A 26,481-nucleotide genomic window follows, 5' to 3' on the forward strand; every position below is an offset into this window, starting at 1 on the left:
GAGTGAATTAATCGTGCTAAACAACACTTTGGGGGTTTTCTTATTTGCTCCTACCAGTTCTGATGTAATGAGATCTAGCAGTTTCCACCATCTCATTGTAAGAAGACATCAGATCCCTGAGGTGAAGTCTGTGCACCTCAAGTTTAGTGGACTTCCAGAGACGCTCAGTATGATCACTCAGATGGACATCATGTACAGATACATTGGAGATGTCAAGGCCAAGAGTAAAAACTAAATCATAGTGTGTCACTATAGTGGAAATTGTTGCTGTTGATATTAAGAATGTTTGCTTACGATTGAAACATGTTTCAGTACTGATTAAAATTCTTGGATTACAGTTGGAAATTCTTTGGTTATAGTTGAAAATTGTTTGATCATAGTTTTAAAAATATTTGGTTATAGTTGAAAACTGTTTGATTATAGTTGAAAACTCTTTGATTATAGTTGAAATTATTCGATTATAGTTGAAAATTGTTTGATTATAGTTGAAAATTGTTTGATTATAATTGAAAATTGTTTGATTACAGTTGAAAATTGTTTGATTATAGTTGAAAATTGTTTGATTATAATTGAAAATTGTTTGATTATAGTTGAAAATTGTTTGAATATAGTTGAAAATTGTTTTATTATAGTTCAAAACTGTTTGATTGTAGTTTAAAATTTGTTGATTATAGTTGAAAATTGTTTGATTATAGTTGAAATTGTTTGATTATAGTGGAAAATTGTATGATTATAGTTTAAAATTGTTTGATTATAGTCGACAATTGTTTGATTATAGTTGAAAATTGTTTTATTATTAGTTGAAAATTGTTTGATTGTAGTTTAAACTGTTAGATTTAAATCATTTGATTGCATTTGAAAAAAGTTGTAATACAAATACATGTATACAAAACAAATGTTTATTAATCAAATTGTACATTTGTACATCTACTTAAACTAAGGTAAGGGACAAGATGAGTTTGAAACTAATTCATTGTTTAAAAAAAATGTCAAGTGTCATTATGGTAGAAATTGTTAGGTTGCTGTTAAAATATTTGATGTGATAAGGTTTTTCTCCTTCTGCATTCTCTAAAAACACATTTTCAAAGTAACTGATCAACTTTCTTATCATGTAAAAAAAAAAAAGAAGAAACATATTTGCGGTTTTGGAATCCCTCATTAAAGTTGCAACGTCAGTGGAAATGACTCCCTCTCTCCCAATCTTTCCATGGATCTGGGGAAAAGTCTTTCTCCTCCTCTTTCTCCTCCTCCTCCTCTTCTTTCTGCGGAGCCAGACTTCGCATCCGGGTTACTTGTATTGGTATGGGTCTCCGTGCTGCCTTCACGTACCACTTGGAAACTATGTAACCCCTTTAAAATATTTAAAGCACTTTAAACTTAAAAAAAAAAAAGTGAATTATTATTATTATTATTATTAGGATAATGAGACGTATTTCAATGTGTATCATACACTTTTTAACCGACTTTAATGCATCTAAATAAACTTTATTATTAAAATAAAATTCGTTATTTCGATTTTTTTTTTAAAGAACTAATATGTGTTCAATATGTATTTATTATATATATAAATATTAATATGAATTGCTTTAATTGTGTTAATGTCAATCACCGCGATGATCGGATTTCCCCCCACGTTCCAGGCGGTCCGTGAACGCAGCACTAGTTGAGCAGTTCTAGAAGGCAAAAGCGCGATGATGATCCAGCTGCGGGCGTGCGCGTGAGAATGCACGCGGACATGGACGCCCGCTGCTGACACCGAGAACCGACGCGGGTTCTTTCCGTGACTCCCCGGGGGAAAAAAAAGGGGGTCTTTAAAAAAAAAAAAAAAAAACGTGACCCCTTCGTCCGGAGTCATGTCCAAGACCCTGAAGAGGCGGAAGAACCACTGGACCAACAGGGTCCACGAGAGCGTCCTGAGCAGGGACCAGGAGCAGCGGGGTCTGGAGCTGAAGGGCGGCGCGGAGAACGGACAGTTCCCGGTCCTCGGCGAGCTGTCGAGCGGTCAGCTGGTCCAGGAGGAACTCCTGCTGGAAGTCAATGACACTCCCGTGGCCGGACTGACCAGCAGGGACGTGCACGCGGTGGTCAAGCACAGCAAGCGTCCAGTGCGACTCAAGTGCGTCAAACAAGGTTTGTTTTCTGACTTTTTTTTGTGTTTGTTTCTCTGAAATGGAGGTTGTTATGCTCGCACTTTTTGTTTGGGAAAAACTTTAAACATTGTTTGCTTGTTTTTAATATGTTTGCAAAACTCTTGTTTGTGTTGGTTTTTGGCAGAAAAAGGAGAGAAAACACTTATTTAGAGTCTTAGTAAACAGGTATTATTATTATTGACAGGTAGTTCTCCTCAAAAGACAAATGTTTTTCTTGTTCAATGATGTCCATCTTGAGCTTAAAAAAGTTTTTGCTTATAATTACTATGAATTTCTTAAGTATAATGTACTAGCAACACATCCATCGGTTGTGTTTTACTACTGCTTATTTTGTTAGCAGTAGAAAATCCTTTGTTGTGTTTACAATACTGGCTATAAAAGTTTATTATTCCGATAAAACATTATGATAAATAGGGGTGTGTATCTGCAAGAATCTGAAGATTAGATGCGTATCACGGTACAGGGGTATAGTACATGATATATTGTGATCATTTAGGAACAAGGATATATTTGTAGTATTGTCGAGTACTTGACTCTGGTGTTGCAGAGTTTACAGACCACATGACTCTTCATGATGTCGTAACTGCTTTTATTTGTTTAGAAATCAAAATATGTCCAAACATCAGCTTTAAAAAAGCTGCTGGAGTCGACTGTAAGTAATTTATATTTGTAGAGCACTTTTCCAGACCAGGGTCACAAAGCTCTTTGACAATCGAAAAACAATACACAGTATAAATATGTACTTTAAAAGGCCAAGATGCATAAGACAAACACAGGTGTCCCAGAAAATCAGAGAAAAGCCTGAACAAATAAAAATGTCTTTAGATGTTTCTTGAAGGAGTCAGTAGGTCATCAAACACAGAGGAAGATCGTTCCAAAGCTTAGGAGCAACAGTCTGGAAGGATTTCTCTCCTCTGGTCCTGAACCGTGTTCAGGAACCATCAGTAGAATCTGATCCATAGACCTCAGAGCCCGAGCTGGGGTGTAAGGCTGGATCAGATCACTGATATAAGGAGGAGTCTGACCAAGAATAGATCTGAAAGTAAGAACCAGAATTTTAGAGTTGATCCTGGAAGCCAGAGAAGAGTTTTTAGGATCGGAGAAATGTGAGTTCTTCTACTAGAGCAGGTGTTATTTAATTCTTTGAAACAACAATGTTGTGTTTACAATACTGGCAGTAAAAGTTTCTTATTCCGATAAAACATTAGGATAAATAGGGGTGTGTATTTGCAAGACGATTAGATATGTATCACGGTACAGGGGGTAGCAATATGATGTATTACTGATACTGTAGGGACAAGGATATATTTGTAGTATTGTCCAGTACTTGACTCTGGTGTTGCAGAGTTTACAGATCACATGACTCTTGATGATGTCGTAACTTCTTTTATTTGTTTTGAAACCAAAATATGTCCAAACATCAGCTTTAAAAAGCTGCTGGAGTCGACTGTAAGTAAGTCATTTATATTTGAAGAGTGCTTTTTCAGACCAGGGTCACAAAGCTCTTTGACAATCGAAAAACAATACACAGTTTAAATATGTACTTTAAAAGGCCAAGATGCATAAGACAAACACAGGAGTCCCAGAAAATCAGAGAAAAGCCTGAACAAATAAAAATGTCTTAAGATGTTTCTTGAAGGAGTCAGTAGATCATCAAACACAGAGGGAGAGGAAGATCGTTCCAAAGCTTAGGAGCAACAGTCTGGAAGGATTTCTCTCCTCTGGTCCTGAAGTGTGTTCAGGAACCATCAGCAGATTCTGATCCACAGACCTCAGAGCCCGCGCTGGGGTGTAAGTCTGGATCAGATCACTGATGGAAGGAGGAGCCTGACCATGAATAGATCTGAAAGTAAGAACCAGAATTTTAAAGTTGATCCTGAAAGAAACTGGCAGTCAGTCAAGAGTTTTAAGGATCGGAGAAATGTGAGTTCTTCTACTAGAGCGGGTCAGAATTCTCGCTGCAGAGTTTGTATTAACTGCAGGCGTGACAGCTCCTTCTTTTCTAGACACACAAATAAACTGTTACAAAAGTCCAGACGAGAAGACACAAACGGATGGATTATAAACTGTATCCTCTCGTCCTCAGTCATAACTAAGCTCTTGCAGGGTGATATTGTTCCTTTAGTTGCGGAGGACGTACGTTTAATTGCAGCATACAAACTAAGAATGAATGCTGTGAATATTTGCATGTAAATTCTAAATAATTAATTAAAGAACCATGATAAAAATAAAATATGATTTGAAAGAAAAAACCCACACAGTGTTGTAGAATTTTGAAAAAGTATTGCAGTATATGGAGAAGAAAAACAGCCCTATTATTTACAGTGTGTTTTTGGGATACCCTATTGAAGACATTTTTCCTACATTTAGTGAGCGTTTCTAAGAGAGAAAAAAGACTTTATAGAAGATTTTGTGACAGTTTATAATCATGTTCTCATCAAGAATCTCATCTATGTAGGGTTCATTCCAGTCGAGCTAAAAATCTCTTCCGATCATCCTCGACGTATACAAAGTCATCCCTCAGATTCATGCTTCCTTTTATTTAGTTCCACTTATTTTTATACAGTGGACGTCCACTGTGGTGCTGGCAATTTTAACCGATGAAGTCACATTCCACGCCTCATTTTTTTTGTCAGACTAGAGGGGGGTGCGGTTGAAAGAATTTTGAAATTTGTCAAAATTGGAATCAAAGGCATATTTCGAAAAAAAAAAAAAAACCCACAAAACTATATTGAAAATGTTTTACGTTGAAAAAAATCACTTCGGTTGCACAGTTTTAAATATATTCTTATCAAATATTTAGCTTTTTTTTTATTTAAATAGGGTAATACTCTAATTTTAATAAATGTTTTATTTAACAAGACAGTATAGATAATGTACAGTGGCAATAAAATAAAGCTATTACTAGTAATGGTCTGATGAAGCTTCATGAAACAGTGTCAATGTTGTTAAGAGGTCAGTAGGTGGCGCCATCTGCTTAAAAATGATGTGATGTTTCATTAGAACATTTGTTCAAAACAAAGGGAAATAGTGCAGAGACCGCCATCTAGTGGACTCTGAAAACAATGACACTGCTTCATCAGACCATCACTATCTAACTCGCAAGGCAACCGTTGAACTATAACACCAGGAAAGTTTCTAAATAATACCTTTAGACTTGAGAGGATGATCTGTTTTAATCTTCACAGTTGTGAGTCTGAATGATGTGCAATATTTTGTTGTTCTTGGTGATATTTGTGTATAAATAAAACATTTTTGCTAATGGAATGGGAGCGTTCAGAATTAATACAAGACTATTAATGTATAATAGTCAGCAAAAATGTAGCATTGATTTAAAAAAAACAACAAAAAAACAACAACAATGTTTGGTGAAAAGATAATTCAAAAGGATTCCAACTTTCTGGGATGGTAATGATATGATTTAAATGTAGGAAGAAACCAGTCCAACGTGCAGACGCAACTCCATTAATAATTGAAGGCCATTAGTGGCAGTCGCAGATGTAATATTTAATACTCAATGAATTACAGATGATTCAGTGCTAAATTTAAATTAAATACTACAATGGCAGATGCTGCAAATGCCCCAGAGATTGCTGGGAAAAAAATTACACCTACTGTAATTTACCACTCGACCTACAAATGACATGGATATTGACAATATTTTTTAAATTGTATTTTATTAAATTTGGAATCGGCTGACTGATAATTCAATATTTAATTTAAGATTTGCATCATGTTGATTTAGAATAAATGCACGTCAAAAACGTCTAATATTCATATTAACTAGGGTTGTGGATTGGCAAGAATCTGCGGATACGATCATATCACATTACAAGGACAATGATGCCATGTATTGCGATACTGCAGGAACAATATATTTGTAGTATTGTCCGAGTACTTGACTTTGCAAAATATACAGATCACCTGACTCTTGATGCTGCTTGACCTGCTTTTATTTGTTTTGAAACCAAAATTTATCCAAACATCAGCTTAATAAGCTTTTTGAGTCGACTGTATCCTCTTGTCCTCAGTGATTGATGGGATCATGCAGGATTTTATTGTTGCTTTAGCCATGGACGCCGGAGGTTTAGTTGACACAAAAATGAACAAATATTTGCATATACTGTAATATACCACTCAACCTACAAATTATATGGATATTGAGAATAATTTTTAAAAAGTATTTTATTTAACTTGGAGTCAGCTCACTGATAATTCATTATTTACTTTAAGATTTCCATCACGTCCAAAAATGGCTAATATTCATATTAACTAGGGTTGTGTATTGGCAAGAATCTGGAGATACAATCGTATCACATTACAGGGACAATGATGCGTTGTATTCCAACATATTGTGATACTGTAGTAACAAGGTAAATTTGTAGTATTGTCGATTACTTGACTCGGGTGTTTACAGACCACATGATTCTTGACGATGTCGTAACTGCTTTATTTGTAAAACTTTTCCAAACATCAGCTTAATAGAGGAGTCGACTGTATCCTCTTGTCCTCAGTGATTGATGGGATCCTGAAGGATTTTTTTGTTGCTTTAGCCATGGATGCTGGAGGTTTAGTTGACACAAAAATGAAAAAATATTTGCATGTTAATTGTAAATAAAAAACCAAATTGTTTAAATTTCAACACACTTTACTAAGCTGTGAACCATAAAAAAAGTACTATGGTAAAAATAAAGCCAAAAAAAATTCCAAATATATTATGGATTTTTTTCTTAGAAAGAAAATTGCGATACATTCATGTATTAATATACAATAACCATTAATTCAACCTTGATGTCTCAGGATAAATGAAATATAAGAGCTTAGTCTCTTGTTTATTTTTGGTTGTATGTCTATTTGTGCTAGTAGTTTTTATTTCTTCAAGTATATATTTTGATCCCACAACTGATACTGGAAAAATACAACAGAAAAGTAACTTGTATAACATATATATCATATACATTGTGTAGATATTCAGCTTTGAGGCAACAACTCTGGAGTATATTGTGCGTAATAATAATAATGGTGGCACCAATAAATACAGTGTTCGTCAATGCAAACTCCCTTTTAACTATCTAAAATAAATGTAGAAAACATGTGACACTTTTCCTGGAGGTCAAATGATGTAAGATTATTTGCTAGACAATGATTGCATCAACCTCACACAGGAATTGCCAGAGGAATTTCCACTGTTGGTGACAAGAATCTTACAGATTCTCCCCCTTAAAATGAATCCGCAGATCTCTTTTCACTGAGAATGTAAAACCCCCAGAAAGAGGCTTTTGGATCAAAGGCAGTGTGTTTTGGTGTCGGATGACTGGGGAATTGGGAGGGATGCTTAAATCTTCTTTTTTGTTTTAATAAGTATGAATATCCTCTTGTCATTGATATTCTCATTTGGTTTGGTTGCTTTTTTCGTGTCAAGTTGTTCCCATTATAATTTAATAGGCCATTAATAAAACACAGTATAATTATTGTGTCCTTACATGGCTCGTGTAACTATGCGCTCTGCAGGGACGATAAGAAGAGTGATTGCGAATGCATTCCAATTAATTTGACAGTCTTGCCATCGTAACTGTGACATTGCAATTGCCTTTGAAAACATGGCTGGCAATCGCTCCGGAAAAGATTACGAATTCTTCCTGTTTGCACAATGGAGCTCATGGGTGAACATGGTTAAATTAAGGTTGTGGCTGGATTTGCATTTGAATACGCCGTTCTCTTGATGGCTTTTGGAGGTGTGGGAATTTGCAATTCTGCATTTTTTTTTTCCTCTTGTACAAAATCAATTTTATTCCCACAGTCCAAAAATATACAGAGGTTGATTGAGAACATTGGGAAATTGTTGTCTGTCGTTGTGTGTGCTCTGTGACAGACTGGCGTCCTATCCAGGGTGTCCCCCTGCCTCTCGCCCTATGATACTGGGATAGACTCCAGTCTCCCCGACCCCGGGATGAAGCGGTAGACAATGAATGAGTATTATTTATAATTCTAAAAAAATAATAATTCTCCAGGAATCTGTGTTTTACTTTCACTCCTGATCTTTTTCTTTCATTAAAGGTCAGATTTCTTGGCTATAGGTTAAGGTTAAAAATGTTTCCTTTATCTAACACTCGTACAATTGGTTGGTAAGATATGAATGTCAACATCAGACACAGTTGTTGAAACTGTTTTCGTTGACAACCCTTTTTAATCTGGAACCCATGTGACCTCAGACTTGACCCTGTAGCTTTTTTTAAACAATTTCCTACCTTACCTTACCTTCTCTCAGCCAGGGGAAGCCATTTGGAATTCTGTGAGTTGCTTGTGGAGTTATAAGCTAAAAAAAACAAATAAAAAGGACTGTAGTTAATACAAAACTCTGCAGCAAGAATTCTGAGCCGCTCTAGTAGAAGAACTTCCATTTCCCCTGATCCTTAAATCTCTTCACTGACTGCCAGTTTCTTTCAGGATCAACATTAAAATTCTGGTTCTTACTTTCAGATCTATTCATGGTGAGGCTCCTCCTTACATCAGTGATCTGATCCAGCCTTACACCACAGCTCGGGCTCTGAGGTCTGTGGATCAGAATCTACCGATGGTTCAAATAAATATCTGACCTGTTGACACTAGAATTACAAATACGTACGTATCTTAAAGTTAACACAAAAATGTTATCTTTAGCTTGGATGATGTTAAGAATTCAGTGGTATATTTAAAGAAAAAAACCCATCACACTATATTTTTTCATATTCTTTATAAATTATTCTTCAGTTTGGTCTAATTTATTTCTTGTCTTGTTACGCAGTTCAAAAGCAACAGAAAAAACCCTGCATTTTAGAATTAGACTGAAAAAGGCTGAGGCGGAAGCTTAGCTTATTAATTCCCGCCTTCAATTCAACTGAAACTACACTGTAAACATGCACATACATTTACACACATATACATACATACATAATACATACATACTTTCCCTTATTTCACCTACAGCCATAACTCCGACATATATGGTAAATGCACATAATATTTTTTTTAATTGATGTTTTTCCCTTTTTTTAAATCCAAACTAAATCCAAATATAATTTTTGAAATTATTTCTAAAATTGAGGTGCGTTCATATTTCTTTTTAATGAAACACATTATTTGACATACAACTAACCTCAAAGCAAGAACACAAGTCCACTCTTGGACGCAAATAAGTTAAATATGATTAACATTATAATTAAAAAAAATAAACTGCACTCAAAAAGGTAAGAAAGTTATTCCAGTCCACTATAACATTTCTTTATATAAATATGTATGTATACAGGAAACAAACTGCCCCATCAATGACAGTATCTTTGCTGCCCTCATGTCCACTGTCACACATTTGATCATAGTTTTTACTATACCTACATACAATACAATACTTCGTAGAATCTGTCTCAAGTTGAAGGAATAGTTCTGGGTATCAAATTCAGTTCTTTTGTGGCACAGAATGAAGTACTTTGGCAGTAACAAATATCGAAAAAAGGCTTTGTCTTTCAGTGCTTAGTTTTGGTACAGATTGATTTTAAACTTTGCACTTTGCATGTCTTTATTTCCATGAGTAGTCAGGAGTGGACCTGTTGGGATCTGTTGTTGTTTAGTTGAAAAAATGTACTCAATTCTATGGAACTTCTGCGACAACACACACAATATTTTAAAATTGTTCACTTTTAAACGTCATCTTTCACTTCGTGAATGTGTGTCCAATCGATAAAAAATAAAATAAAATAATAAAAATAAATCGGTAAGATAAACGGCTTGACTCCCAAAAATCGGTATAGACCAGAAGTTTCTGGTAGTTAAATAAGAGATGAATCAGCCCCAGTTTCATGTTTTTTTTTAAATCAGGCTCTCTGTGCCATCGAAACACCAACTTTGTTGCCAAAGACTCGAGACAAATTACAGCTTCCAGACCTGTTCCCTCCATCTCCTGCACACAGGCACACTCAATGTCCCAGTTCAGCAAGCTATTTCCGTTCCAACAAAAGATTAATGCATCCGACCATTTCCACCTTTCACTTCATTGAGGAGCTTTTACTTTGGCCGAGCTCAAGTGCGGCGAACACGACTCTGATTGAGGCTCGCTGAGTGCTGCCGGGTGCCGGCGACGGCAGATGTTCCTCGGTCAGCCGAGTGCAATCACCCAGAATGCTGGCGAGACACTTATCCTAAGAGGGATTTTTTTTCAACAACAGCAGGAACAGGTGAGACGCAAGTAAAAGAAAATTAATCTAAAGTTCATAGACAGTTTCCAGTTTGTGCGGACAATATTGCAAATTGCCATAATTAATTGGTTATAGATAATAGATAAAACTGTTTAATAAAGATGTTTCCTTCCATAATAGATGTAAATGTGGTGGCCAACATTTTGGAATAATACATTCCGAGGTATTAAAAAGCATTTATATCAGATATTTAATTGAAAAAATATTGAAAAATCCAGCAAATCGAGTGTATCAAGATCATAAAAGTTTTCTTTATTAGGGACATGCCTTTACTGCCCATCGGTAGTGTGGTTAATGACTTATCATACAAATATTTTGAAAAGTAATAGTTATTTGTAAAGCGCCTTTCTAGACCAGGGTCACAAAGCCCTTTAACATTAAAAAGCAATACACAATTAAAAATACCCACACATTTAAAAACTCTGAAAGGCCAAGACATAAGACAAACACAGGAGTCCAAGAAAATCAGGGAAAAGCCTGCACTAATAAAAAGGTCTTAAGATGTTTCTTGAAGGAGTCAGTAGATCATCAAACACAGAGGGAGAATACGATCGTTCCAAAGCTAAGGAGCAACAGCCTGGAAAGATTTCTCTCCTCTGGTCCGGAAGCGTGTTCAGGAACCATCAGTAGATTCTGATCCACAGACCTCAGAGCCCGAGCTGGGGTGTAAGTCTGGATCAGATCACTGATGGAAGTTCTGACCATGAATAGATCTGAAAGTAAGAACCAGAATTTTAAAGTTGTTCCTGAAAGAAACTGGCAGCCAGTGAAGAGTTTTAAGGATCTGAGAAATGTGAGTTCTTCTACTAGAGCGGGTCAGAATTCTAGCTGCAGAGTTTTGTATTAAATGCAGGCGAGACAGCTTATTGTTTAGACAACAAAATAAACAGTCTAGCGAGAAGACACAAACTCATGGATTATAAGCTCCAGATCATGTTGGGACACCATTTTTCTAAATCTAAATTTAGAGATTTTTTCAGTTGAAGTAAACAGGTTTTTGGCAATTTTTTGCAGTGTTGAACTAGAATATAATTTAATACTGTATATACTTGTTTTGTAGGTCAATCATGGTAAGTAGAACTTATAACCCAACTATTTCAACACCCTTTATAACCTCCAATAATTGTTGGCCCATATTCCGACCCATTTTCATTGAGGACCGTGTACCACGTCTTCTGCACTTTACGTCAATTATAAGGCGTACTGTCAATGAATGGTCTATTTTCTTCTATTTTTCATATATAATGCGCACTGGATTATAAAGTGCACTGTTGCTAAATGCTTTAAAGTGGGCCTTATAGTCGGGAGAATATAGTAATTTATCCTGACAACCCAACAGCATTTTTTGGTCTAAATTTATTTAAAGTATATTTAGCTTATCTATGACTCCAAATGTTCAATATTGTGGTTTCTATGCTTTGTGGTTTTACACCAAGTTTTAATCTGGCAATACCTTGCTTACTTTATTTATACCTCCGTGTCTGTGTATTGACTTGTCTTGCAATATTTTGCGTCACCAGTCCAGCATGTTCATAGTTATTGTTGACCAGAAGACGGTTTGTTTGTGAATGTGTCATAAGAGCAGCCGAGTGGATCCGTATCAAGACTGGGAAATCGTAATTCGATCGTGGAACACTGTGTTCCGTGTGACATCAGGATTGCGTTAAATCACAGCCCTGGGTTTAACTAAATGGAATTTCAATCAATTTAGCTGAACTTCATGTTTATATTCTGAGAAAAAAATGGATAAAAAATTGTATTTAATCATGATCATGATATTCTTAAGTGTCACGGCCAAGTCGTAACTCAAGTTGAGATTCCCACAGAACATTTCCTCCTGATGTACTGTGTACATGAAAACATTTAATTATCTTAGACGGCTTGGTATTTAGGGACTCTCGAAGGAGTACTACTCCGTAATGACACCATCAAGTCAATGAGCCGTGCGATAGTAACGGGATGACCGATGCGAGCGGAGATGAGTTTGGATTCGCTGGTTCCTACGGAATTCTGAGAAATGGGTTGGGGGTCAAACTCCTGGAATTTTTTTTTTTTTAGTTGAGTCAAACGCTGTCTCGCCGAAGTGCCGTAACGATTTGCACTGTCGGCAGACTCATCACTCTTCTTGTCAGAGTCCCGCCGAGGGTGTTTGGAGTAGCTGCGAGTGCAGCAACACACTCGCCGTTAAAGAGCCGCTACCCTGGAGTGCGTCGACGCGTTTGTATGGCTGTGTGTTTATCGGCTTCCCTCGGGTCCCTGAGCACCACTCACAGCAACACTGTCCAATCATGCCTGACAAGAGGGTTTTTGCTGGAGAGAGTTCTTGTTGACGTTTTCTTCTGTTACACTGTCTGACTCCCAGTCTTACCACCAGGGACAGGTAATGATCAGACTCTGGCAGAAACACACATCGGAGGTTTCGTTTCCCCCTGTACCCCATGGATGTAGAATCGATAATATGGAGTAGGACTTGGTATCTGAGATAATTCGGTGGCTATATGATTTTCTTTTTTAGGTGTTGCAAACTTATCGGGTACAGTACTATGTAGGGGTGTGAGTAATGTATCAATCCACTAAAATATTGAGATGTTTTTCTGTATCGTTATAACGGCACTATATCAATTTCTTTGGGTTTCAAATCAAATTTTATTTTTTAATTATATTTATTTTATTGTTTATAGTTTAATTAACATAGCACAATTAACGGGGGCAGGAGTGGAGTGAAAGTATCATGATGTTCTGTTCTATGTTAGTCTTTGTCTTTGTTATTTTTCTTTGATCTATGTTCTTTATCTTTATCTTAAGACTTAGATTGTATCATCTTGTTCTTTCTCTTTATGTTCTTGTTCTTATTTTATTTTGATTTATTTTTTTTATCAAAAAATGCAGTTTTTTCTGTGGCTATTGGAAAAAAAAACAATTTCCCGTAGGAGACCTCCTGAGGGATCAATAAAGTCTTACCTTACCTTACCTTAATTAAGTAAGTAAGTAATGGTTATTTCTAAAGCGTCTTTCTAGACCAGGGTCACAAAGCGCTTTAACAATCAAAAAACAAGTGTGTGTCAATTGAAATAATACGATTTCTTTATTAACTTTATTAATTTATTAACGAATATGAAGTGTTTGTTCATTGTCCTGTTTAATTTTTTGTTTTTCAATGACATTTCAGGCCACTGGGTGGCAGCAGTCACAAAAGAAGGCAGGGCTTGGACTGAGGACAAGAGGATGCAGTCAACTCCTAGCAGCTTTTAGAGCTGATGTTAGTAAATATTTTAATTTTCAAAACAATGAAAGCAGTTAAGACTTAATCAAGAGCACAGTGTAAGTGTAAGTACTCGGCAATACTTAAAAAAACCTTGTTTTTCCTACAGTATCGACCATTGTCCCTGTATAGTGATACCTATCGTATTCCAAGATGCCTGCCAATACACACCCCTAGTAAAATGTCACATTTGTTACAGCATTCAGTTACGCTTTTAAATCTTACAAACGCTCACAGTCTTAAAAGGTCCCAAATGTGACCTACTTCATGTAAAAGTGTTTACATGAATACGGCCGACTGATAAAACAACCCTCAAAATAGGCTCCTTGATAAATGAAACATGACAAGGGAGATGCATGCTTTGCACATTTAAAGTGGGGTCTATTTGTGGTACTTTCTCAGGACCAGCCGAAAAACCACCAGTCTAGTGCGTGATGCAAAACCATTACCCTGTTGTGTGTTTTACTTCTTTTTTTTTTGTTCTATTTCTTCTGTCTAAATGTTAACAAATGTTTGTCCAAAAGATGTGTACTAATTTGTAACAGCCTTCCCTGTAGGTTTTGATTTAGAAATCCATCTTTTAAAGTAAATCCAGAGAAAACTATCTCAGTCGAGGCATCATTATTATACCACAAGCTCTAATAAAGGAGGATTGAGTACATTTTTAACAGCCAAAACTATCCCATCTCTAAACTTACTTTGTTAGCTTGTCCTTTTAATATAGTCATTTCTTTTGTTTCTCCCAATGAGAATCATGAGTCTAATAAAACTTAATTGGCTGAGTCAACTGCCTAGAGATAGTTTTTTTCTGCAAAACTCCAATATTACAACTCCCATTATACTCATAATGTGGTCAACTTTGTTTACAGCATGTTGCTGTAAACAAAAATAAACTTCTTAAATGTCTCCTAAAAAGATTGCTTATGATTTTTGATTAGCAGTGTCATTATTTTCAGAGTCCACTAGATGGCGGTCTCTGCAATATTTTCATTTGTTTTAAACAAGTGTTCTAATGAAACATCACATCATTTTTAAACTGATGGCGCCACCTACTGACCTCTAAACAACATGACACTGTCTCATGAAGCTTCATCAGACCGTCACTATGACAAACATCCCATATTGCTAACAATGTCTTTTCTCACAACATATTTAATGTACACACCACAACTATGTCAGCCATATGCCCATATATAACTCCGTAACAAACTTTTTTCTATTTTTTTCAACTTTAATGTGAAAAGCAGGGACTGAAATGGGTTCGTCTACATTCCAGACATTGTTCTCGTAGCAAAATCAGCAGTTTTGTTACTCAAAGTGGGGAACAAAAATACAGTGTATTAGAGAATCGTAAACTTTACAATAGTTACCAATGATTATGGAGGGTTTTGAATTTCTGGGTCCAAACAATCTTCTATATAAACGTAAAATTCCGTCTCCATCTTTTCCCTAAAGATGGAACGGTATGAATTAAAGTATTATATTCCACTTTGGCAATGGTTACGATTTCTGTAGCCTCGCACTGCTGCTGGAACGCATATAAATACATGCTAAATGCAATATTGAGAAGCAGAGACTTTTGGGAGGGTGAAATTGGCTGACCTTACGGAGAGAAGGGAATATTAAGCAAACTCCTCGGCCCACACATGGTGTTGCTGATTCACCAGGAAAAGGAACAATCAATGTTGAGTGATGAAGGCTATTCTCAGAGCCTGGTGGAGCGTTCTGCCTGGCGGTTATCAAATAGTCCTCTTATTCTACATGGACGAGTACGAGTATATGTGGGAGAGACCGTTTAAATTGTAAAAAGATGGAAATTTTAGTTTTGGATTCAGAATTTATGGAGGTTCTTTCTGCCTTATAACGTGGGATGTGTTTGAGAACTCGTGCCTTAGAAGTCCATGCCTGGACTTACTTGACCTATAGTTTGTCGCATTAGTTATGAATTGGTAAAGTATGTTGTATCAGGTTCTCTCTGAGTACTATTCCATTAGTGGTTTAACAGGCGTGAAAAAGAACGATGAGCGTACTTTTACAAGGTTAGAATTAGTAGTCATTATGAATCAATCAGTAGCACATTCAGTGGTTCATGACTAAGGTGACCTTAGAAAAGAACATGTGGGTCTTATGAAAGTTGCTACGTACATGATTAATCAACAGATAAGTGCTTTAAAATATATTGTACAGGACTAGCACTACATTCATTGTAATCTACCATATATTTTATGACTTTATTTTATCCATGTGAAAAAATTTGTTCATATTTTTGGTTTCAAACATAACTATGTTTTCATATTAATTGTGTTTTGAACAATAACCACTGCAAAACGTGCCCATTGCCTACGATAAGTTGTTAAAACATTCATTGGTTGCTTGACAATAGGGCTGCACATTCTTTTTAAAGAAAATGTGCAATGTGTGTGGAACAAAATGCGTTTGATGATCATGGTTTTGATAGATCAATACAAAACCATAAAAAACAGACGAAAAACTTGTAATCTTAGGTTCATAAAACAAGTTTATTTACACAAACATTTAGTAACATTTTCCTATCATGAAAATAATTCTGACGGATAGTTAAGAAGCACATTTTTTTAATGTATTTATTACATTTTTCTGCACGTACACAAGATGGTAGGCCCATTATTAAAAATTACAAAAAAAAAGAAACTTTAGTAGAAAGATAATGGACAATATATTTTGGTGATGTAAATTTGGTGCACATCGGTGTTAATAAGAATTGTCTTTATAAAATTTTAGGTTATGCCTTTAAACATTTATAAAAATGTTTAAGGAGGAATAATTTGAATCAATACATTAATGCAGCAAGAACATTGATATATTGTTAATAGTTGACTGGAATTAAGTAGCCATCAGTGTGGTTGTGATGTATATTTGGTGCCCATTGATGCTTTAGTTAAAGAGTTTCTCGAAAAGCGCTATATAAATAAATATTACTTACTTACTTACTTATTATCATTATTTGATTAATATATTATATATTTTCTGAAAAATGGGTGAGAGGGGAGCTGATATCTTTGAGAGTCATTTTTGATGACCATTAATTTTCTTGTTTTTAATTAATACATATTACAATCTTCTCACTTTTCACAAGTCAATAATTGGGTGAGGATCCATTGGAAAAACATTTTTGCCATCTGTCGTGTATTTAATCCTGACAAGAACCATTTTTTTGTCATTAATCTTTAAACCACAAGCTCATCTTGTTTATCTTTAGTGTCCATGTTTCCAGTGTCCTGACTACTTTTGAGGCCAGGTAGTCACATGACCACACCAAACCGAAAACTGCTGCAGTTGAAGTTATCCCGATTATTAAGTGTAACTTCTTATCCACACAAGAAGTCACAATGGCACGTCAAACGACAGAATGAACCCGATACCTCAGGCTTATACGTTGATGCAGGGAGTGATGAAGGTTTTATTTATGACCGTGGTGGAATCAATTCAGTATTGACGGTCTTACTCCATGCTTTGAACATCATGAATTATTAAAATTCCCATCATCCAAAATGACCATTAAATCGCTGCATAATTAAAACGTTAGCAAAAGATCTTTTGAACAAAAGTTCACATTACAAATCAAATTGACTCTAGTGCACAACATTTTAAACTTCTCAATAAAAGTGAAAACATTAGAGCATCTCAATTTTATTATCTCCATTTCAACCTTTTTCCCCCTCTCTGCTGATTCATGTCCTCGAGGCTTGGATTGTCTGTTACTATTGTTTGAAATTTTAACACCTGCCTGACGCGTGGCCCATACTTCTTAAAGCAAAATTCCACTGAGTTCTTATAGAGAACACAGTGTTTAGAATCTTGTTTAGAATCTTTCTCCTCATGGCCTCTCTTCTTGTTTATTCTGTGCAAGTCCCCACTGGAAAGTCAGAGATGCATATTTGAAAAGGTTCTGTTAGGTTCTTGATTCTACTGATAAAAAAACATAATTCATGAATTTCCTAACTGGTTGCCTCTGTGTCATCATTTGCTTACATATACTATAATCATTTTGTCTGTTCAGTATTGGGTTACAAGTCATTTAATGGTGTGACTAAGACTACATTTGATAGAATTATGACTGTCAAAAGTAATGAAACTTGAAAAAATATAGGTACTTAGATGTTTTATCCGGATAAGATACTTATTTTCCAAGTATCATGTTGTAACATAGGTTATTTTCTTGTTGATAAAAGTATTTCTTTGAAATTTTGGGGGCATTTTTTTTTTATGCCTGTGGTATCATAAACGGTATTGAGTATTGAATATATTCCTGAGTATAGGTATCGAGTTGAAAAGGTCAGTATTTTGACCACCCTAGATTGAATTAACATATACCTTTATGATAAAATTAGATGAATTGGTTGATGCTTAAATTGATTCGAATTAAATATCTTGACTTTTAAGCCTGGTGTTATCTCAGGGTCAAGGCCTGAAAACAAATGTGTTTAGGGTATCCCTTGTGTTGCCTCTGGGTCAAGGTGAACGACCTCTCTGGCTTCCATAAATACAAATGCATTGGTGGAGGTCGTTCACCTTGACCTAGACAAGGGATTCCACAAACACATTTTTTTTTGAGCAGCTGGGTCACCTTGACCCTGAAATAACACAAGGGTTAAAGTGTAAAAATAACAACACACAACTAGAATGGACAGTACAACAAATAGTTATAAAGATCACAGAAATTAAAGTGAAAGAATCTAAATTTTTGATATAAATGGCCAGGCCTGAAAAATAAATAAACCTTTGTAGTGAGGCAGAATACTTTTGTGCCTTACCTGTTGACTTTTCCCACAATTTTTTTCCTCGCACTTTATTGTACGATCAGAAGAAACCATTCCGTCAAAAACCTATTAGAGACGTTACACTGACTATAGAGGGTCATGCTGTAAAACAAACATTCCTGTTAGGTTCATATTGGCGATGGACCGGATCGCACCGTCAGATATGAGGCACAGCTGAGTACTGCCTCACCCACGACTTCGGCTTGATCTCCTAAATTAATAAAAACGAAAACATGTCTTTGTCTGCCTTTGTTTTTGCGATTTTGAAAACTGTATTTCATTATGTAGATTTTCAGCCCTAATAAATGATAGATTGTTTTCTTGGCGAAACAAGAAAAAAAAAAATTAATTCACATTAACACATTCTCCTCAGGTCTGCAAGAAAGAGTAGCTTTTGTAGTTGAAAATCTTCAAGAAGCGTAAATATTAATTTATAGCTGGACCGAAAACGGCCACAGAGAGCAGGATTACTTGACTTTCTTGGCGAGAACTCGTTGCTTCTGGCTAGTTGCACCACGCTGGTCTGCTTTCTCCACCGCATGCAGACGTGAAGCGTATGAGGCAACCCTCGGTATCACCAGCGTCTGGTCTCGTTCAGAGCTGCTGCTCCTGTCCTTGAGGTATGCGGTAATTAGATTGAGGTCAGGGGAGTGTTTGCCCTTTCTCCCTCTGCACACAAAGAAAAACTGCTCTCTGAAAGCTCATGGTTTCCTCCTACAATTAGTTCCCTGCTTCGTGACGCCGTCAACCCGCGACCCGCTGTTTGCTTTTTGCACCTCCGTAAAATTGTTTCCTCTCACCCCGTGACCTCACATCTTCACCTTTGCCGATACCTAATTCACTGTTTTACAAAGACGGCTGAATAAATTGTTCTTTTTTTCATTGACGGTCCAGTCGTTCAGGATTTTTTTACCTGAAAACGGGTCAGGCGTGAATAATGATCATATATTCAGTGATTAATTCAAGATCTGTCAAAAATTAATTGCAAAAGAGTTTTTCTTCACCATCGACTCTCATTATAATCATACAAGTTTGCTTCTTTCTGTTTGTTTTTTCCCACAAATTCCTATAATTTAGTCAGTGGTTGGTGAGTCACTGACTTCTTTAGTGTCATATTTACAAGTATATAAACCCAAAAGTGAGGCTTATTTAATTGGCTTCTGGTTATTTCATATCTCAACCGCATTCTTCACATGCATATGAAGTTTAAAAAATCTATGATATAGTTGATGATTTATTGGGGAATTTACCGTAAAGTTTAGCGAGAACTCTCCAGATTTAGGTTCGGCTCAAGAGTGAAGAATCCAGAGCGACAGCGTTTTAGAGAAGTGATGCTTAATGAGAGATAGACCCGCCTTTTGGTTGCTTCTGATTGGGTAATATTGCGTCGAGCCTTCTGTGATTGGCTAGATTTACGCGAACCAGAACAATGTTTATTATGGTGAAAAGATAAATATTAAGTATTAAATGGATCAATATAAGCGTGTGAAAAAAAATAATATTTTATTTAAGACCAAAATGTAGTTTTTAAATATTCTATTGTATTTTTTAAATCTTTTTTTATACGTTTGAAATGAGTAAATAGTAAAGGTTATTTCTATAGACTTTAGCTTTAGCTATAGCTTTCTAGACCAGGGTCACAAGGGCTTTAACAATCAAAAACGATACACAGTTAAAACATATACTTTAAAGGGCCAAGACATATAAGACAAACACAGGAGTCCCAGAAAATCAGGGAAAAGCACAAATAAAAATGTCTTAAGTCAGTAGATCCATCAAACACAGAGGGAGAGGAAGATCATTCCAAAGCTTAGGAGCAACAGTCTGGAAAGATTTCTCTCCTCTGGTCCGGAACCGTGTTCAGGAACCATCAGTAGGTTCTGATCCACAGACCTCAGAGCCCGAGCTGGGGTGTAAGGCTGGATCAGATCACTGATGTAAGGAGGAGTCTGACCATGAATAGATCTGAAAGTAAGAACCAGAATTTTAAAGTTGATCCTGAAAGAAACTGGCGGCCAGTGAAGAGATTTAAGGATCAGAGAAATGTGAGTTCTCCTACTAGAGCAGTTGAGAATTCTCGCTGCAGAGTTTTGTATTTACTGCAGGCGAGACAGATCCTTCTTGTTTAGACATGAAAATAATCAAATGGATTATAAACTCCAGATTGTGTTGTGACATAAGTTCAGAGATTTTTCTCAAGTGAAAGAGTTTGTGGTCAGTTTTCAACATGTGTGCATTAAGAGTGGATCCGACCAACTTTTATCCGTTCCTATCTTTCCATATTAGCCCTTCAGCTCCCTACGGTGGACTGTACGCCTCCCGGATGAGTCACTGACCGAACCATTTCTCAACCATTATGATGCTTGATGAGGCTCTATTATTCGCATGTGAAAGCTCTCTTTGTCATTGTAATTATGCAGAGCAAATGAAGGCCTTCATTGCTAAGCTGCTTTCCTATATCTCCACCCTCTTCCACTGGCCCACCTATTTATTCCCCCTCTTTTCCTGCGCCAGCGTCCAGTTTCGGGGTGTGTTTGGCGGTTCACGGAACACCCGGACGTCATGCTGAGTGGATGCTTTGCTGTATCTGTGCTGGAATGCTGCACAAAAGGCCTTGGCACTGTTGCTGCTCCCAGTCGTCCGGGGCAATGCCAGCGCCAGTTGAAATGATGCTCTTCCCAATAATTGTAAAAGCCACCCTTGCTGTGTAAGCATAAAACTACATTTTGGGAAGAAGTTTTTTTTTTTTTTGTGGCTAAGGTTGTTGGGTCTGGATATAATATCTATCACCACTGAATACTTGAACTGTGTCTTGAGGTAACTTTGCTATGATTTCACATTTTAATCATTTGATTGAATTAGTTCGCAGCAGGGATGAATACACTTCAAGCTGCTTTTGAAAGCCTCGCAAAAATAAATGAATAAATTGACCCTAGAGTATTAAAAAAAAACAACTGCTCAAAATAGATGCCTTTACTTTGATACTGGTTCCTGAAAGTTTTTTTTTTTTCAATTTTATTTCAATTGTAAAGCAACATATACATAGTATAAAGTCAACATTTCAAGGAACTAAACAATACTATTTAAATTCTTTTTCTATATGTAGCTTATACTACAAGTAGTGTGATATAAAACAACAATTCAATATTTCATAGTTTTCAAAAGACATTTAACTGTACCGGAGTAAATTTCTGTATAACTTTGTTGTCCCGTTCATTTTTATATGCCCCACGTTATTGAATGCACCATAGCTATTCATAAGCTATTGAATGCATGTTTTCTCAATGAGAAAAACGAAATGGAAAAACTTAGAGCAGTTGTTTTATATATTCAACTATGGTTATCGTCATGTGACCAGTATTTCTGCTTCTTCTTGTCTTGTAGTCATGACAAAAGCTACCAGTTTATTTATTCTTTTCACTGAACATCTAAAAAAAAAGGTATAATCACAGAAATGATCAGGTCTTGCCAACGAAAGACAAGGATTATGTGCCATGAAAAGACCTCTTTCCACAGTGATAAATATTAAAGTGAGGATGGATAATTATCTACCGTCAATTATTGAGATAAAGTCCTGTTGTCACTTTGTCATTTATGAAAGTTTAGGTATTGCAACTGTGACTGGTGAGCTATATTTAAATTTGATGCCATCCCAGATGAATAACCTACTTACAGCTATGAAAAAATGTAACATTAAACTTTCAAATAAGACGGTAATAATTTAAAGATATTTATGTGACACTATAATTATAACTTTAAATTAACATGAATAATGCATCACCTAAACATGAATTGATGTCAATTTATTCTGCATACTGTTGTTGAGGTTCAGAACAGGAGATATTATTGTCATACATGGACTTAAGGTAGGTGTGCAAACACCATGGTATTGCTAGCTTGTTGTCGGAATCTGTTCCTGCTTTCTACTTTTTCTCTTGCAAATCTACTTTTGACTGCTGCGCTCCGACTCTGACCTTTCCGGTCAAATCAAACGACCACCTACTATGCATGGATTCAGTGAGACGCCTCCTGCTTTCTCTCACTCGGTGGGTGATGAATGCAAGTTGTTTCTGGTTCGACATCGGATACGATTGTCTGTGGAGTTGCTAATGGTTCACGGAACATGTGCAACTGGTGAAGAACATTGTTAGCCTCGAGGCAATAACAAGGTGTTAAGAAAATACATTGAATTTGTATGCGTTATTTATTTTTTATTAACAGTATATGAGTTTTATAATTGGTCCGACTTAAAGGTTTAAAACATAAAATATCCCTTAAACATGATTGTTGTGTTGCAATTCATTGAATAATCCATTTTTATTTTCTGTTCATAATGTTCAAACAGAAATGATTTGGAGATATGCAATTCAGTAACAATTAACACAATCTTTGGGGATCATAATTACTTCAGTTGCTCCGAAGCCAACATTTCTATTCCTCTGCCAAATAGATAATGCGATTTAATTTTTTTTTGTTTGGCACATTTTTTCTTTTAACGACATTTTAAGTAGATGCTGATAAAGGGACAAAATGTATTATTTTGGTGGTGTTCCAAATTTGGTGGTGTTCCAAATCTTCTTGAGTTGGCCGATATATACAAAGGAAATGTCGGCCATTAATATTGGTTTAAGAAAATATGAATTTGGTTGTAAATTAACACCTTGATTTTCACTCTTTTCAAACTAAGGTTCAAGGTTATCCTTAATTTTTTTAATTCTATCGTGAACTTCCATTCAAAATCCCAGAATTGTCAGTCCATTGAATTTCGAAGTAAAAATGTACTGAGCTATGTTTGTCCCTCGTTGAAAAATAATATTTCTTGGCATTTAGAAGTCCTGGGATCAGGAAAGTGGTAACACTTTTTTCCATGATACAAATGTATTTTTTTTGGGGGTGAAATTGACTTCCTACTTTCAACGTGTAACCACTTTAATTTCCGTCCGTGTTGGCCTTATCAACATGCCAACAGTGTAAGTCCATCCCTGGGCAAACAAACAGAAACACCCTTTATCTCTTGGCTCCTATTTCTCATGCAGCCTACGATTCATTCCAGCGAACGAGCTTCCTTTCCAGTGGTGTGTAAAGAGTAGCGACGGAGAAAACACACTTGGCACATGGACTTCACGGCCTGACTCGCCGTACTAATGAGGTCACAGAGATGGACACAGTTCCCTCAACGGCTCGGTCCGAGACATTCCAGCACGAATCCCGGACCTCGTGGCCTAGGGGGCATCTCCGGTTTTCTTGTGAGAAGCCATTTTTTTTCGTCTCCACAATTGATTCAGCAGTGCTTTTAAACAGCTGTGCGGAAGAGTTATAAAGTCAGTGTTTAGAGTTCTATTGGAGAAATAATGATATGTAAATCACAACAACTACCACTGAAAAAAAGTACATTTCAATTCTCTATCATCTCTGTATAGTTTGTGAAAAATATCTCATGATCAATCTGGATGAATATTTCTGTTCCACAGCTGCTCACGAAAAACAAAGTCTCGATTCGAAATGAACATCAACCTGCTTAGAATGAGCATATGTCGACAATAAATCTCCTGCCTTTCGATTTTCCTTTTCTCAATTACGATTTGCCTGCCGTCTGCGAGGTAATTGTCGATCGTCAAGATCTTCGGACGGATTCTTCAATTGGTGACGCTCGATTCTTGTGTCCGACTGATTAAACTCGCTTAAATATATATATTTTGCTTCAGGCATTCACTAATGAGTTTGTAAAAATCTGGCATTTCCACCAGAAGGTAATGGCGAGTCGTTTTTCTCTCTTTTTTTATTTTTAATAGACTGTGCAATCTGTTAAGCCTCATTAAATCGCAACAGTCAAGTTTACTTTTTAGTTTTTTTTAAAAACTTCTCCTCCTCCTTATTAATAATTGAACTCTCAACATGAGAGAGCCACCTGTGCGATGTTTTTTCATTCGGTTGGACGGGGTCAGGGCTACTTCAAAATCAGACGGATTAAAAAAAACCCGGCGCCGGCTTCACCTCCCTAGATCTGAACGTACTTTGCTAAATTTAAGGTTAATTCGATTAGCGTGGATGTGACAACGTACAGCTGTTGTGTGGGTCAATCACCAAAAAGAAACGCACAAGGCACTATATCATCGTATGGAAACAAAAAATGAAGCTGATTTTAATAGCTTTTGTAGGTTGATGGTTCAATTTAACATGTCTGTATACCCTTTTTAAAATTCTTCAAGGGCCACATTAAATTCTGAAATGCGTCATTAGCCCATGACATTTATTAAGCTTAATAAGCTGCAATTTTATTCTTGTATATACAGTATACATTTCTTCAACTAACTTTAATAAAATAATTTGAGGGATCAATATATACTCAAATGATTACACACAAAAAGGAGGGAAAAAAGTAAATAAGTGTTGTAAATGAATAATAAAAACAAAATTGAATGTATTAGAACCATTTATACATGATCATACTTTGACATTACGAGGGCCGCATAAATACACTCAAAGGGCCGCATGCTTAAGTGTACAGCAATTGAATGGTATATACAATTGTGAGATAAATGAGTAGTTGACTGTTTCAGAATTACAATTGATTAAAGTAATAGTTTCACTCATTTTCTACTCGCCCTCATGTCAACTAAGGCGTGGCATTCTTTTTTCGGGGATCTGTTGCTTTTAAGAGTTATGTAGAGAAAATAAATGTCCATATGACGGTCGCGAACAGAGCTCACTTTTATTCATCCATAAATAAACGGCATCTAAATGCCTCCATACTGTCTATATAGTGCGTACTGTCTACACTGGGAGCTTGTCTGATTTTTACCCGGAGTGTTTCCTGTCTGTGTCTGTTGGCTGTTGTTACAAACAAGCTTAAAATATAGATGTTGCATAGAAGTGTTTTTCTAGAACAATTTGTATCGTGGTGTGATTATAAGAACATTACAGACGAGCAGTTTGGAGGTATTTAGATTCATTTTTTTGGACCATGGCGAAGAAAACGATCACTGTCAGTGACCATCATATAGACATATATTTTTTTTAACTATAACTACAAAAACACATGGAAAAACTCCACCCCTTACGAGGGTAGGTAGAAAATGAGTGAAGTATCCCATGCAGGAAAATCAAATAAAAAGTGTCTTGGCCTTCAAGGTAAAACATGTTTTTCTTCAGCTCTACACTAATGGGTTTCCGTTTCTATTTCTCTACTTGATACTACAATGAGTCTGTCAGCCATGATGGCCAATTAGTGTTGGTTTTCATTTTCATAGTAGTCCACTTACCGCGTGTTGGCAACTAAACTACCACTTACTCTTCGTGAACCATTCTTAAGGGAAGTCGCGTGTCAACGTACATCGACATTGTGATGACGAATCGGAATGAGGCGATACGTAGTTTTCCGAAAAGGTTCTGTTGTACGACTGTAATGTAGGAAAGGCTAGGATGCATTCAGCCGTTTGGGGAAAATGAACTTATTTCATGATTTTCTTTTATCATGATGACGTTTCAACACCAATTAAAACAGGACCACAACAACCTTCCACTGTTTTGTGTCTTCACAATTATAGATGTGTATTTATAAAGGGCACCTGAGTCAGTCGGGCTTCTCTCACGGGGGCTACACGATGTTCTTCTTGGGTTTAAAATGACCACCGTGAAATGCTCTGCGCTTTTGTATATTATAAAACAAACAAACAAGAAAAACACAAAAGGATGTTTGACTTTAGAATTTGAAAGTTTGGGAGCAGACGGCTGACGGACAGGAAAGCTTCTTGGATTTGTCAAGCGAACCGGTGTAATCTATCTTGTGCTATAGACCGATTTTTCTCAGCCAGGCACAAGCCGAGCAGTGAAGCAGAACCTAGGAGCTCAAACTTTACCCACCATGTAGAAAAAGTATCTTAATTGATTATGGAAATGTAGAGGATTTCATAAAGAATGGCTATACATAACATTTTATCAGGATAAAAAGGATTAATTGTTGCTTATTCATGCGTGAGTCAGTCCTGATTCTTGTTCTCGGATCAATTTTCTTTCTTTGATTCTTGTTCTTCTTCCCTAGG

The 26,481-nt window shown here is 36.3% G+C and overlaps 1 protein-coding gene across 4 annotated transcripts in view; it reads left to right on the forward strand.

Annotated features, from left to right (window-relative positions):
• Positions 1-1,820: 1,820 nt before the first annotated feature.
• The window catches only part of magi2a (membrane associated guanylate kinase, WW and PDZ domain containing 2a), a 240,912-nt gene continuing 216,251 nt past the window's right edge, over positions 1,821-26,481 (forward strand). For 2 of the 4 annotated variants that reach the window (XM_087786599.1, XM_087786600.1), the window contains exon 1: positions 1,835-2,130. In XM_087786599.1, coding sequence (XP_087642725.1) covers positions 1,854-2,130 — 277 coding nt within the window. In that variant the 5' untranslated portion in view covers positions 1,835-1,853. Of the gene's footprint in view, positions 2,131-26,481 lie in introns of all 4 variants that reach the window. The other 2 variants (XM_087786601.1, XM_087786598.1) reach the window with 2 other exon arrangements.

The sequence above is a fragment of the Callionymus lyra genome, chromosome 3 (genome assembly GCF_982586985.1).
Source record: "Callionymus lyra chromosome 3, fCalLyr1.hap1.1, whole genome shotgun sequence".
Lineage (NCBI taxonomy): Eukaryota > Metazoa > Chordata > Actinopteri > Syngnathiformes > Callionymidae > Callionymus > Callionymus lyra.